Source organism: Leishmania martiniquensis, chromosome 13, assembly GCF_017916325.1.
Source record: "Leishmania martiniquensis isolate LSCM1 chromosome 13, whole genome shotgun sequence".
Classification (NCBI taxonomy): Eukaryota; Euglenozoa; class Kinetoplastea; order Trypanosomatida; family Trypanosomatidae; genus Leishmania; species Leishmania martiniquensis.
In genome coordinates, this window is record NC_090148.1 from 500,701 (window position 1) to 516,076 (window position 15,376).

General features: G+C 65.0%; 1 protein-coding gene across 1 annotated transcript; it reads right to left on the reverse strand.

Moving 5' to 3' along the window:
- Window positions 1–516: 516 nt before the first annotated feature.
- LSCM1_05961 (uncharacterized protein) lies at window positions 517–15,255 on the reverse strand (the record flags this gene model as incomplete). The annotated part of the gene is made up of 1 exon (XM_067323395.1): window positions 517–15,255. The coding sequence occupies one exon, from the start codon at window positions 15,253–15,255 to the stop codon at window positions 517–519; it is 14,739 nt and encodes a 4,912-aa protein (XP_067180346.1).
- Window positions 15,256–15,376: the final 121 nt, after the last annotated feature.

The following is a 15,376-nucleotide window of genomic DNA, read 5'->3' on the forward strand; positions in this document are numbered from 1 at the left end:
CGCGCGCGTATGTGCAGTGGGCAAGGCTCCATTAAGGGGTCCTCCGGATAGCTGTGATTGTGGGGAGCAAAGAATGGTGGGCTCGAGGGCGGAGAGAGCCATTCCGAAAAAAAAACGCGTTCGGGCTCAAGAGCTACGCTAAGGGCTCATGACACGATTGACGCCCGCCGGCACTCGCCCTCCCCCTCCCCTTCTCGCCTCTCCTGCGGACCACCGCATAAAAAAGGGGGAGGGGGAGGGCGAGTGCCGGCGTGTGTACTACTCGACAAATACAAAGAAAGAATGTACATCAAAAGACACGCCCATCCCTTGCGATGGGGACGGGAGATGAAGGGTGACGGGTACACACACACACAGCGGGTGCAGTGGCCGCCACTCCATGCGTGCCGGGAGAAAGACCACATCCGGCGGCCGACCTCTTGCAAGTGCCCCACGGCTTCCTATATCAGAGGAGGAGGCGAGTGTGCGGATGTTCGCCACAGCACCTGCACAGCAGCTGGCCCACATCTGTGCGCCTCAACGGAGATGGGAGAAGTCCTCGAAGAGGTCGCCCTCGTCGCTGCTGACACGGGCCAGGATGGGGCCGAGCTCTTGCTGTGACACGTCGGTGTCGTGCACGCGGAAGTCGGCATCGATGTCAACGCACTGCTCGATTGCGAAGAGCAGCTTTTGTGCCATGACCGAGGCGGAGCTGTAGCACGGCAGGCGCAGCCAGTAGAAGCATGTGGAAGCCTGCGGCAGGCGGGTGTCGTCGCAGAGGGAAGGGTCAACTTCACCCTCCGTCGCGCCGTCTCCGCTGCCTGGCCCCTGCTGTTGATGTCGCTCTTGCGTGCCAAGCAGCGAGCGCGGTGAGGCTGGCACACGCGACGGTGCCCCATTGCCGCTGCTCCAGGCCGGTAGCAGCTGAACTGGCTGTAGGGCAGGTGGTGGCACCATGCGTGACACCGCCTGTGCAGGAGGAGGCGTGAAGCCGAGCTGCGGGGGCGACGGCGGCAGCGTTGTGCTTTCAGCGTTGCTGCTGGTGCGGCCCTGCAGCAGCGTGTTGTGGCGCACAAAAGCGGCGCCGAGCCGCTGCTCACTGCTCGGCGGCGGCTGTGGTGTTATCATGGCTGATGTGGTGCCATCCGAAACAGAGGCAGCGCTGCGTTGCTGGTGACTTGGCGCGTGGCGCTGTGGGGTCATTGGTGGGATAGGCGTCACACGAGGTGTATTGTCTGGCATTATCTTCAACTGCATCCCAGGAGGCATGCGTTCTCGCCCGCTGACGAAGCGCATGAAGAGGGCGCGCTGGTGCCGTGTGAAGCCGCGGAGGACACGACGGAGAAACCTAACCCGGACGTCGGTGGGCGCCATCCCCTCGTACCGGGCAGCGTCCAATAGCATATCTGAGTCGTAGTCACATTGTCCGCAGACAAGCTCTTCCAGCTCGTACCACTTGAGCCCCGACACGCTACACAGCGGCACCACCTCGTGGAAGCCCTGCTGCAGCGCGCGGCGCTGTGCCGCCCCTGTTGTGTACAGCTTGTGCTCCCGCAGAAGATGCGTGTAGAGACCGGCATTGGCGACTGTCACTTCGATCTGTGCCCCGCCAGGCACCAGCGCCTCCACGACGCCGGCGTCGTTCAGAAGTGAAAAGCCGAGAGGGCAGAGCTCGGCGAGTTCCTCGTTGCGGGCAGCGTCGTCACCGTCGCCGCTCCCGCGGAGAGCCCTGCTCGGCGATGGCAAGCCAGCTACCTGCTCCACGTAGTCGAGTGCGTTCAGCGTGGCTATGTCGACACGGGCCATGTCCGCGTCGTCCGCCGCCTCCCCCACAAGGTACTTCCAGAGCGCACTGGGCAGGTAGAGCGAGAGCGGTTCTCCGCCACGCAGGCAGCCGCCCATCAGCCGCCCTAGAAAGCGGTACATGTGCAGCTCCAGCGGTGGAGCGCAGAGTGGGTTGACCACATAACTGTCGCGCACCTCCCCAAGTTCGCTCGTCATGTTGGCGCTAGGCAAGAAGAGAGTGAGGGAGGTGCTCATCAGTTCCGCGCACATCTGCGTGAGGCACTCGCGGTATGGGCCACCAACGTCGTCGGCGCCCTCGCCGTAAAAAGACACCGTCCACAGCTTTTTGCTCGTCATGAAGAAGGACGGAGGTTTGCTCGCGAGCAGCTGGTACACCTGACCGAATAGGCTGTCGCGAAGCCGACGGGCGACGGAGGCGGTGGTGTCCCGCACTACCGTTAGTGCTTTGCGCCGATTCACGCTAAGTCGCACCGCATCGCCCGCGCCGTTCGAGGCATCCAGTGACCACTGCAGCACTCGAAGCGACACCCATGGTGGGGAGTACCGCTGGCACGCGCGCAGCGTCTCGTGAAACTCGCTGAAGGCCCAGCTGTTGCCCAGCGGCGCGTTTTCGACCGTCACCGGAAGTGCGGCAGGGTGGGCGAAGGGATAGAGAAGTGTGGCGAGGTGCCCAAAGAAAAGCAGCGCCATCAGGTGTGGTTGCAGTGAAGCGGGGTCGAGGCCGCTGGCACTGCAGAGGTCGCGCTGCTGGTGCTTCTGCGAGAATGCCCGAGACGGCGTGACAGCATCCACGTCCACGCCCCGAAGTGAGGCAGATGTGTCTCGACTGTCACGGCTTTGCGGCCCGTCGTGCTCTCCATAGAGGGATGGCATGGTGTAGCTGCGCAGGCTGGCGGGGTGCAGCTCCTGCACCTTACTCGCGTAGTAGAGCAGCTTCTGCAGCGCTACTGCGTCCACCGACGCCGACACCATCTTCTCCGACCTCGGCTTCCTGCCGGCGCGCCCACTGCCGTCGGCGGGCTCTTCAACAGAGCGAGTGATGGCCTGTGGGTCTGTCACGGTGATCAACTCCACCAACGCATCATGCACGGCGGCGGCACCTCCCAGTGCCCGGAAGGCGCCGCCTTCCGTTGGCGGGAATAGAAGCTCCTCTTCGTTCCACAGGCACACGAGCGATGACTTCGGCTCCAGCAGAATGGCCGGCACCAGCCCGTGCGTCTCGCCCATGCACACATCACTGAAGAGCGCCGTCGCTGCTGAATCTTCTGTCGAAGACGCCGAGGCGGCCGCAGCCAAACACGGTACTGCAGAGGATGTCGCGGTAGTCGTCTCGCCCTCCGAGTTGCCACGCATACCGCCCAGACCAGCGACATTGCCATCACCCCAACCACCACCGCTGGTGGTGCCGCTTCCGTGCGCCGCCTTCAGGAACTCGCCGTTGATGCTGAAGCTCACCGTGCCGGCCTCGCAGTCGAGAAGACATCCGACGACGTCGCCACACTTCCACGCGCGACGGGGGAGGCTGATCTGGTGCTTGTTGTGCCGTGCAATCATGCGGCCGGCGTCGAAGGCCCACGATGCTCGGTCGCTCCCGAGCTGCGCGCGAGCCGGTGACGTTGGGGAGGCGATGGGCGCATCCCTGTTGTTCGCTGCGCCGCCGGCAGCACCCGTGCCGAGGAGTCCCGCCAAACTGGCCCCTCCTCTACCGCCACCGCCTTGCTCCTCGAGTGGCTTGCACGCGTACCAGCCGACGCTGAAGGTTGGCTCTGTTGGCAGCACCACCTCGAAGTACCAGCGGCCCGATGTGACGGCCACACTGCCGAAGATAAGACTTGCCACATCGTCCGTCTTGCACTCCCGCGAGGTGACGAGCTTCGCGTTGGCGTCCGGGGACAGGAGAACAACGTCCAGCGGGCCTTGGCGGCCCTGTGTGAAGCGTGTGAGGTGCTGGCCCACCAGTGGGACAATGGGATTGGAAAGGAGCTGTCGGGCAGGCCCTCCAGTGCCGGCCGCGGATGCTGGGGCGGGCGAGACGATGGGCGCGCTCACTGCATCAGCCAGGATCACCTTCCACAACCGGCACGCATCCTCACTGACGTAGATCGACAAGTCTATCGGGAGACACCCTGGCGGCGGTGTGCTGGCGAAGCCGGTGGCGCCGAAGTTCACCTCGCAGATGGCCTCCCCTGTGCATGTGATGACAGGGAAGACGGCGATGCGCGCTGCGCGCTGCGCATCCGAGAGGAAAGTGTCGCTGAACTCGGACACGAGACGGCCATTGTGAAGGCAACAAAGTTTGTTCTGGGGCAGGTCCAGCACAAAACCAATGACGTCGTCCATCTTCCACCGCGTACGGGGGCTCGACTCCACCGCGTAGCCACGGCAGCACCGCAGGGCACGGCCTCCGTCAAAGCCCCACGACTCGCCGTCGCTGCCGAGGAACCCATCTCGCCCCTCCGCGTGCGCGCCGCTGCCGCTGCCGCTGCCTTGGTGTGTTAGCACGTACCGCTCCGTCGCAACACCAACGATAATGTTTGAGGCCAACGTGGACCCCCCGCCCAGCGTCGGGGCGGCGTGCTCGGCGCGGCTAATGTTCGCCACGTACACCTCCCAGTAAAACACGCCGCTTGTCATGCCGACACTACTGCGCACCGTTGTCACACTGTGTGTGGCACCTTCGCGCCTTGAAAGCAGGTTCTGCTCCTCGCCGTTCTCCTTGCCCGCGCTGGTGCCGCGCACGACCCAGAGCCCATTGCCTTTGCGCGACACACCGCTCGGATACGGCCGACGCGGGTGCTTCTGCGCCTGTTGCGGAGGCCCGTCGTGGCGCACGGTTGCCGAAGAAAGCAGAGGCGAGTGCGGTACGTCCGATGGCTGCATGGCCACCAGCTCGACCACACGCGGTGGAGCCCGCGTTCCACCGCTACCGCTCGTCGCTGCATTGCTGGGACTACTGACGCTGTCGAGAGGGTCGTCGTCGGCGTGACCGCCGTCGCCCGACTCCGGCACTGGGCTCTCCGTCGTCGCGTGCTCAGCCGTCGACGAACCAGCGACCGCCATTGAGGCGTCCAGGGAGTCCCTGCGCGGCATCTGCGCGCTGACAGAGCCTCCCTGGAGTGATTGACGGGTCGAACACGATGAGGGTGCCAGGAAGAGAGCGCGAAAGGCGCTGCCGCTTGCTGACGACGCCTCGGCGGCTCCATCTCGTCTGTCGCCGCTGGGAAGCGCGCTAGGCGCAGTCTTGCCTGCGCTGTCGCCACCAGCGGTGCTCTTATGCATCTTTTTCGTCGCATTGGCGAACTGTGATGGCCGGTACACGACGGCGCGCTGCCACATTCCCCACAGACGGCGCCATCGGCCCTGGAGTTGCTCCACGTAGCTTCGGCCAGCCCAGGCGCAGTCGGCATGCGCCGCACTCACCAGCAGCCCCAGTAGGCTCTGGACGTACGGGCTGTACGTGCCGGTTGATGCCGAGACGAGAGAGCCAAGGTCGGAGTCGCTGTTCACATGCTGGATGATGCTGCAGAGCGGTATATTTAGGTGCGACATCGCCATGGAGAGAGGGACTTGGTCGTACGGCTGCAGATGCGGCATGTCTCGCCACAGCCGCATCATTGTCGTGAGGATGTGGACGAAGTGCACGCAGTCGTCCTCGCTCGAGCGGGCGCTGCTCTGCTGAATGAGCGAGACGACGACGCGCGCATCCAGCAGACATGCGGCTGCGCGCTCAGCAGCGCAAGAGCCGGTGCTACTGTAACCTTGGTGATTGCCTTGCTCGGTCACGCCAGCTGCGGCGGCAGCGGTTCTGCGCAGGGCGTCGCACATCGCTTTTACCATCGCGTGCAGAATGGCGGGCTTCAGTGTCTTCGTTGTTACTGTGACGATAGAGGAGGAGGCCGTGCTGCCAGGACTGTAGGCCTTGCCATCCGCCGCCAGCCGATGCCCTGTGGAGGTAGGCACACTGCGCAGGTACGCCCAGGGAGCCTCCTTCGCCGTCAAGGTGCACGCCGGCCACCCACCCTGCCCGTCCGGGTACTTGGCAATGACGTTCTTCAGCTCCACGTCCCTGTACACGGTGGCCTGCTCCACGTTGCGGTATTTGGCGTCAAAGGTCAGGACCCCACCACCGCCATTGGTGAAGGCGAGCGGGAGGACGACAGGTCGGGTGATCGAAGCAGAAGCGGAGACCGCCGGGATGGACGGCGGCGGCACCTCTATTACAAAGATCTCGCTGTCGTCCCTTCGCAGCTGTCGCAGCACGTGGGCCGTATCAGCCACCAGCTCGCACAGCTGCGATGTGGTCCGCGCCGCCTCCGGCTCCGCTGCCGCCAGCACGGCCACGAGGCGCTTCACCACAGCGTGTATAAGGCGCTCGTGCGCGTTGGGCAGGTAGCCGCTGTCGTTGAGCTGGAACAGCCGAAGCAGCTGATACGGCACCTTCTGGGACGCGTCGAGCACTTCGCGAGGATCGAAGTCCACAGGATGTCGCGCAGCAACGGCTGCGACCGAGGACGTCGCGGGTGTGCCTCTGAGGCAGTGGAGGGTGTAGGCAGGGCTCGTGCCGATTTCAAGCGCTGTTACCGTGGCGTGGCGCGCCGCCAGTGTCAGCAGCGACCAAAGCACATCGCCACCAAAGCGCTCGAGGTAAAAGGAGGAGAGGGAGTCGACGAAGGCGGCCATGGCGGCACGCGGCACGCGCGTGCTGCTCGCCAGCGGCACTGCCACGCCGTCCCGTACGTTGCCAGAGTTGAGCTCGATGGACGGATAGAACCCGAGCGGCAGCGGCTCTGCTGCCCACCGCACGTTGCCTGAGAGAACACCACGGAACTGCTTTCGATTGTCCGCCGACTCAACGACGGCGCCGGTGCCCTCCTTGAGGTCGAAGTAGCACATGTTCTCCTGCAGGCCGATCGACTGCAGCGCCCGGTCGCGGGCGACCAGCTCAGCAACGACGCGGAGAGACGTTCGCAACACCGAGGTGCTCCATAGTCGCACTCCACCAATCAGCGCCATCGGCCCATCGACCTCACGAGGAGGTGCAGGCGATGCCGCAGACGGCGCCCCAGCGCTCGCGCGCCCGAGGACAACTTTGACGATGGCATCTTCCTGTCGCAGAAGCGCCTCTGCGCACCGACCGACGCCGCCCGCGCCACCCCACTCCACGGAGGTTATCTCGCCGTTGCGGGTGAGGGCCAGGCTTTGTGCGTTGCACATCACAGAGACATGCATGCAGTGGTGCCAGTCCTCGCGGCGTAGCGCACGCTTCGCGCTGCAGTGTCGTACCTCCTGGGCGCCAGCTTGACCGTCGGTGGAGGGAGGTATTCGAACGACGACGTTGAGGCTCTTCTCTTGGACGCTCAACTGCAAAAATGGGAAGAGGCCCGCGTGAGACGACGATGCCGGGTCCTTTCCACTGCGGTGCCCACCTGCGGACGTGTACAGCGTCAAAAGTGGAAAGTCCGGAGCCATGGCCCCAGCGGCGCTGTCTACGTGCTGCGTCAGCCACGAGCACGGCACACTCAGCGTGTCACCCATGGCGGGGTACATGTCACCGTCAGTAAGCAGCACCGCCAGCTCAATGGCGAAGCCGTCTTCCCACACGGGGAAGTGCACGCCGGCGCGCGACGGGGTGATCTCAATGGCGGCAGGCACGTACGGCAGCCCTGCAGCAGCGTGAGGTGGCCCGTCGTGCGCAGGCCACATGGGAAAGGAAAGGAAGGTCGGTGAGCCGCTTCCGCCCTCTGTGCGCGGTGGCACGCGTGCGGTCGTGCTGTTCAGACTTGCGCCACCGCTGAGCATGCTTGTCAGCGAGACGGATGATGTCCGGGCCTGCGGCTGCGAGGAGGCGCCGCCGTAGGCACCTCCAAACACCCCCAGGCTGCGTGCAAGACGCGAGAGGCCGTACTCGTTCGAGTCTCGCAGTAAGCCGCTCGGGGTTGGGGTAGTGGTGCCGGACGAGGGAAAGCCTGCGAGAAGGGACGCCGGATATCCCGCTGAAGGGCCCGACAGCACCCCGCGCAGGCTTTCCAGCAACGCCTCGCTCACCCCTGGCAACGTGTGGTGGTGCGCAGACCCAGGCGAGTCGAACGGGGACCGAGGCCCGGCGCTGGAACGACTGATGCTCGTCGCGGAGACAGCTGCCAGGGCCGCAGCGAGCGACGAAGTCGCTGCTCGGCTTGTTGTGGCCGCAACGGCGGCGCCGCTCCTCACGCTGGTCGAGCTGTCGGCTGTTTCCGCGCTGTCTGTCGGGGCACAGATACGATCAGCCGCCGCCTCGGCTGCACGCACCGCCACCAGGGCACCCAGCTCTCTCAGCGCCTTCAACGGGTACGGCAGTCGCACCGTCCCCTGCAATGCGTACTGCCGAATAGACTTCATTGCGCCGCACTGGATGAGCTGCCGCCCGAGGTCCGGCCTCGCACGCGCCACCCCAGCCGTGAGTTGGAGGAGGCTAATGAAGTAGGTCAGCTCTAATCCTGATAGGGCGCCTGCCGTGTCCAGCTTCTCGCCCAGCAGCGGCATACACAAGCGGAGCGCCGGCGCGAGGAACTCCTCGACGAGGCCCACGTACGGTGGCACCACGACAGCGCTGTCCCACTCCGGCAAGAAGAGCTGGTTTGGTGATAGCTGCACCTCCTCTCGATTCCCACCGCAGCCGCTGGCATCTGTCGGGACCACCATCACCCCACGCACCCTCTCGCCCTCGGCGGCGGGTGTCTTGCGTACTAAATGACTCGAGCCGCGAATGCGCCGCCCGGCCGCGGCAGGCGTGCTGCCGGACACCCCCGACGGCAACGACACCACCACATCGATGTCCACAACGCACGCGTTCGTGGACGCAAAGCCATCCTTCTCGTTCAAGAAGGTTACAGACGCGCCGGGCGAGGTCGGGGGGGCCATCAACTCGCCGCCCAATACCGTCGACCACACGTACAGCTCAATAGCGAGGAGCTCGCGGCCCCGGGTCGGGGTGCCGGTGGAGAGGCGGCTGCTCTTACTAGCCGCATCGTCGCCTCCATCGGTCCCTGCCGCGTTGCCAGCTGCGCCGGGCACCTCGCCCCCACTACTGTGACTGCGAAGCACCGATGCCGCATAGGTGTGGACAAGAGCCTGGTATGACGACGCAAAGAAGCGCAACTCCGCGGCCCACGCTGGCTGATGCAGCAGTCGGCGGAAGGCCAAAAGTACATGCTGGGTTGTGCGACTCATTCCCGTCGTGCCCAGGGCGTACATGCCGAGATCTAGCCACGTTTGCAGGCATGAGCGCCCGCCGCTCCCGGACGAGGACGCGGGCAACAGCGCCTTTGCGAAGACGGTGGAATTGTACATCTCTTTCCATACGCGTGGCGCAGCCGCCGTGCTGCGGACAGCAGATGGCTGACATCGACAGAGCAGCAGCGCCGCGATCCTTGCACACGCTGCAGCATCTCGCACGACGCACCCGACGCCCGTATCTGCACTGACTGCGCGTGCGTGGTACAGGTCCAGGAAGACGAGCTCCAGCAGCGTCTCGGAGATGGTGGCGCACACAGTGCTCAAGGTGCGGCTGAGAAACAGAACTGTACCGTCGGCGGCCGAAGAGCTGCCATCGTCACTGCAGGCGCTTCTTGCGCTAGGTACGCCGCCTGCCGTGGTGTGGCCCACCGGAGCTGACACGTCGACGGACACAGAGGCCGAGCATAGCGTTCCCCCCACGACGGAGAGGAAACTCAGCAGAACGTCGACCTGATCCTGCACCGTCACTAACGGCTGTAGCACGGCAGTGTCGCCTGCCTGCGCTAGCAGCAGAGGAGTTTCCTTGACGGCCCGTGACAACACGTCTCGGCACAGTCGCAGCTCCACGTCTATGGCGCCAAGCATGTCTGCCAAGAACGTCATGACGGCCACCTGCTCCACACGCGACATGGTGACAATATGCTCAGGCGCCAGCATTGCCGTCGACTGGAGAGCCAGGCTCTTAAAACAAGACCACACCCGTGCTTGCATGACCTCCGCCGCGGTGTGCTGCAGGGTGACGTCACCGTTGCCGCCACTCATCAGACCAGCGTAGCCGTGCGGCGCAACACCGCCACCAGCAACACTGCCAGCCTGATTCAGCGTGGCGGTGGCCACAAGGGAGCTCTTGCTCGTGCGACGCGCCTGCTGCGCCGCGATGACCCTATCGCGATGCTGTCGCTCAGTGAGGTTGACGTGGCGCAGCTCCACTGACCCAACGCGCGAGTTGGCAACTGTCGCGGCGCCGCCCTTGGGATCGGTATTACTGCTACTGGCAGTCGATTCGGCGGCAGCGGTGAAGTTGCGACTCCGCCCAAACGCGCTGCCACTGCTGCGCGTGCCCAGCATGGCCTCCGCCGCTTCCTCGCCGCCGGCGCGCTTGGCTACGACGAAGAGGGTTACATAAATCTCCATCATCGTTGGCACCACCCGCAGCTGCACGAAGAAGGCAAAGTCACGCGGCCGCCAGCTTCGGTCAAGAAGACTGCAAAGCACCGCTGCTGAGCTTGTCATGGAGGGCGGCACACTACCACCGCAGCGCGCGGCACTACCGCTGGCGCCCAGCTGGGCAGGCATATCCTGCATCGCCCAGCAGAGCAATTCGAAGAAGATGCGGCGAATTTCACGGGCGTGGGTACAGCAGCCGCCGCCGATGCCCTCCTCGTAGTGTGTGTGTGCGCCGCGACCTTGCGCGCTGAGCAGCTGAGCAGCGCTTTCAGCGCTGTGCGGGGCACGCCGCATGAGGCGAAAGATGTAATCGATGCCGGTCCGTCGCTGCGACGCGAGCGCCTCGCGCTGATGCAGAGAATCGTGCAGAAGATCAGCCGTTATCTGGCGAGAGAGCACCACACTCATAACAAGCTGCGTAGCCTCGTGCAGCGTCCAGCTCGGGTGCGAGGCGGCATGCGCGCGAAAGCGAACCCGTCGCCGATAGTACGTCCTCCATACCGAGCGCATGGCTGCTGAGGCACAGGTCGGCGGCGGTGTCACCATGGGCGACCCGTGCTCTGTCGGACAGCAGAAAAGGGCGTCCTCCACTGCCCACAGCTCTGTGCAGCTCCGCACCTGCAGCAGCAGCTCGCAGCGATTCTGCAGCTCGGCCAGACTCTGTCTGAGGGACTCCTGCCGACCCGATGAATAGTGAAATATCGAAGAGGGTGATGCAACGCCACCGCTGCCGTCGTCTTTGACAGCCTCACGTCGACTGAGTAGTTCGGTTCGAACTGGGCGCGAGATCTTTCGCATTACGGCCCCCATCAGCTCTTCGATGTGCATGGGCGAAAGCTGTTGTAGCGGCACGGCGCTGAGGTGCAGCGTCGCCGCTGCCATGGTGGTGATGAGAAGGCCCATGGCAGGATGTGACTTGGTAGCCAGCGGGTCATGCATCGCCTGCTTGGCCGCCCAGTACGCCGTGTTTTGCATCAGCTGCGCAACGAGCTGCGCCCGACTCTGAGGCGCAGTTGCCGCAGGTGCCCCCGCAGTGGTCAGGGTCGGCGACGCGCCTGTCGCGGCGGTGCGAGTACTAGGCCAGACACCGCCCTCCAGCAATGGGTGCTCCCAGACACGGGCAAGTTCTTCCTCTACCGCGGCGGATGCTCCGTCGTCAGTCGAACTGGTCAATGGTGGCGTCTCCGTTGCATGCCCCGTCGCTGCTGCCACAGAGGCTGCGCGGCCGGTAAGCTGCGCCGTTTGCCGCTGTGTCGTTGGGGTCGTCGTGACGGACACGAGGCCAAGCCGGCGCCGCACCACGTCGGCTCTGACGCTTGCTGAGGATACGGCTGTGCTGTTGAAGAGAAATGCGGCCACCCACACCGAGGCGTAGAAGAGCGCCTCACGCAGCGAGCACACGAGTCGCCGCGCTGAGGTGGCGCCACCATGGCCGGAAAGCACAGGGCTACTGCTGGTGGTGGTGGTAGCAAACATATCGGCGCAGCTGCTGGGGCGCGTTGGCAACTCTGGCCGCTCGAGCAGCGTCTCACATAGTACAAGCATCTGGTCGAGGCGCTGGAGGAACCACACCGCGTCCTCCGCAGCGAGGATCAGCGGGATAGCGCACAAGGCCGTGTGCAACGGGGCGCTCACAAAGGTTGGGGCTAGGCTCGACAGAATCATTGCCAGAGGCGTGCCGCTGTCACCGCTGCCCCGCTCTGCATTCATCGCAGTACCGTCGGCCGATAGCTGCTGGGGTGGTTGCTGCACACAGAAGCTCAGGCAGCGCTCGGTGCAGTCGAAGAGGGCATTGTAGTACGCCCGCACGCAAGGATGATGGGCGGCGGCCTGCGAGAAGCACAGGCGTTGCAGGTCGAGCGCCGCAGCCGCAACGCTGTCCGGGCCGCCACCGCCGTTCACACCGCTGACACCGCTGCCCGCAACCCCACTCAGCGCCGCGCCGTTGCCGCCATTCCGGCTGTCGCCCTGTCCACCACCGTCACTGACGTTGCCCGCGTCCACAAGACGGTTGGCTATATTACCGCCGCCACAGGCGTACATAAGCGATAGTGCCACCTCCCACCTCGAGCCCTGACATGCGCTGAGGAGCAGCAGCTGCAGTGAGGCGACGGCCTCCGACAGGGATGTCGCAAAGGTCGCAAACTTGCGGAGGGACTTCGTTGCGGTATTCGTAGCCCACAGGCGCCGCCACTGCGCACAAGACTCTTCGAGAAGCGTTTGAAGGGTCTCGCAGAGCTCGGTGAGAGATGCCGCGTTTCCCGGCTCGGCACTGTCGTCTTCGACGCCCAGCAGGGGCGCCGCGGCGAGTACGGTGGTGAAGCTCTGCGCCACGGCGTTCAAGAGCACTTCCATGGCTGGCACCCGCTCCTCTGTGGAAAAAGACGGCGATGCCGCAGCAGCCGCACTGCCGGTGGCGGTGGAGGTGCCTGAAGAGGCGCAAAGCAAATCCCGAAGTAGATGCGCGCGATGCCGAACGTCGGGCAAGAAGAGCTCGACGCCCTCGATGGTGGTGGTGCGGGCGAGGGTGACTACATCCGGCGAGAGTGTAAGCCCTTCTTCGTTGATGATGTCGCCAAGGAGCCCGAGGAGCGTGGAGCTGTCGGTCGCCTGGCCGCCGCCGTCCCCGCCGCCGCCAGGGTGACCAGTTACCGACCGCCGTGCTCGCATAACGGAAGCGCTGGCGCGTCGTCGAAGCGAAGACGCGTGCAGCTCGCGCAGCAGCAGCGCCATGGTTGCTTTAGAAATGTGTGCTGGCGATTTCGTCGAGTCGTCCGTCGCGTAGTCTCTGTCGTGCTCTATGGACTCCCTCACCACCGTGAGTCCCAAAGGCGTGGGGTGAAGGCCAAACGCGCGTGCACGGCGCACCAGTCGCAGTAAGACGCGCAGCGCCGCCGCCACTACCACCCATGACACCGAGCTCTTCAGCGCCATGGCGCGGCGCGCGTTGTGCGACTTGACCACGCGGAAATGCTCACCCAAGATGAGCCGCACCTCCGTCACGCATCGGCTCCCCACGTCGTCCGCGAGGGGAGAGAAGAGCGTCTGGTCGACGCCTGGCTCCGTTTCGGCGTGAAGGGCCAGAAGCTTCAGCAGCCACAACGCCGCCGCGACGTAGGTGACCGACTCCGATGGCTGTGCCACCAGCGCTCTGAAGGATGGCAAGCGGGAGAGCGTCTGATTGGCCTGCGACGCTGCCGCGTTGTGGACCGTGCTGGCAAGGTTGCTCTCGCTCGCCGTCGAGGCTGACGAGTCGCGTAACTCCGCCTCCTCTGCCGCCTCATCATCCTCGCCCTCGCCCTCGTTCGCGAGTGCTTCGAGGTTGTCCATGCCTTCCTCATCCTCCAGGAGCGGCAGGGGCGCCATCGCGAGGACCCGGTCGCGTGGCCGCTGCGGTGCCGAGCCGGGGTTGCCGAGGAGGGAGAGCAGGTAGGACGCCTCTTGCTCCCCCTTAACGAGGCCCGCGTCGACCTCGAACAGCTCCCACAGCCGCCCCTGCGGGTCTGCGCGCATCATGTGCCGCACCGGACTGTGGCTTGTGAGAAAGAAGAGCGAGGGATGCGCGACGCCGGTGGCGAGGTCAAAGAACATGAGGACATGGCCGCCCTCCCTAAGCGCGTACGGGCCATCATCGCTGACGGGCGTCCTGACAATGAGGGCATGTCGCGTGGCGCAGAAGGTGCTCATAGCGAGATCGCGCCACTCATGCAACCGCGCGCAGACCGGCGCGACGTCCAGTGAGGACGCAGCTGCGGGCGCAGCCACGCCTGCCGCCGTGCTCCTCGATGCGACAGACGCACTTGCCGCAGCCGCACTGCCACCGCCAAGTGCGCCTGAGCCGTAACTACGCCACGGGTGCGCATCGCAGGCTTTGTGAGCCACAGCCCCGCTGCAGACGGCGTGGCACGCCTTGACGTTGCGCACGTAGTTGAACACGACGTTGCCACTCTTCTCGTTGAAGAAGAGCTGCGCCACAAGTCCCGGCTCGTCGCCAACGAGGGCGCGGCGGTAGTCACGACTTACCTCTCGCGCCGTGCGGCCCAGCCGCCACACGCGCAAGCCTGTCAGGAGGCACGTGCAATTCGCCCCCACCGTCCACCGCTGCTTTGGCGAGTCGAGTGACACGTGCGGGCCCTGGCGGTTGCCGGCCACCTCCTCCCCATCGAAGAAAAGCCGCCATCGCCCGTTGAAGACGAGACAGACGTGAAAGGGTCGGCTCTCTGCCGTGGGCGGCAGCGGCGCTGAGACGAGGCACGAGCCGCGCATCTCATGCCGATAGCCGCCACGGATGCAGTACGCGCCTTCCGACTTGGTCAGCTCCAGGAAGACTTCGCCGTTGGTGCTGCGGTCGCCGTGCTGGTAGAGCGTCGCCGCGTCTTCCTTATCCAAAAACTGAACCCACAGCTCCACGGTCACCTGTCCGCCCGCCACGGTCAAATGCTCTTCCGGGCTGCCCAAGTCCACAAGACTGGGCTTGCGCAGTGCGAGGCATCGATTGAGGCAGAGCCCCGCTGGTGCCGCGGCAGGGTGCAGCGCACGCCTCCAGAGCGGGGCCGCAGCGAGCGAAGAAGCCGTGGCAGCGTTGTAGCAATGCATCATCACCGTCCACTCCGCTGAGGGTAGAGTTGCGGCTGCAGGGGAGAAGCCCTGGCTAGCAGTGGAGCGGGCGACACCGCCGCTTGCCGCTGCGCTCGCTGGCGAGCCGGCTGCCGCCGCTGCACCGTTCAGTGCGCGAGCTGGGGGTGCCTGCTGCTGATGGCTCTCGTAAACGACAAGGACGCGATCCTCCGTGGTGCTTACAAGCTGGGGGTGCGAGTCAAGGGTAGAGGGCCAGCTGCCGTCCATGCCAGCCCAGCGCAGGACTTGGTACGTGTCAAGCTGAAGACCATAGAGAACCAGCGCCACCTCAGCGGAGGCCATGCGGTCGGTCAGCAGCAGAACGCGCGTGTGAGTCACCGCCAGGCTGGATGAAGCTGCGCCAACACAGTGCGCCGTCGGCTGTCTCGTCTCCGCCACGAGGACGCACATGGCGGCGCCAGAGGGGCCGTACTTCGCCAGCCCGTCCGCCGTGTGCACAAAGAGCGTAGCACCGATGCCGTAGGCCACCGACAGTACCGTTGTCACCGGGTCCACTGGCGTGGCGACAAAG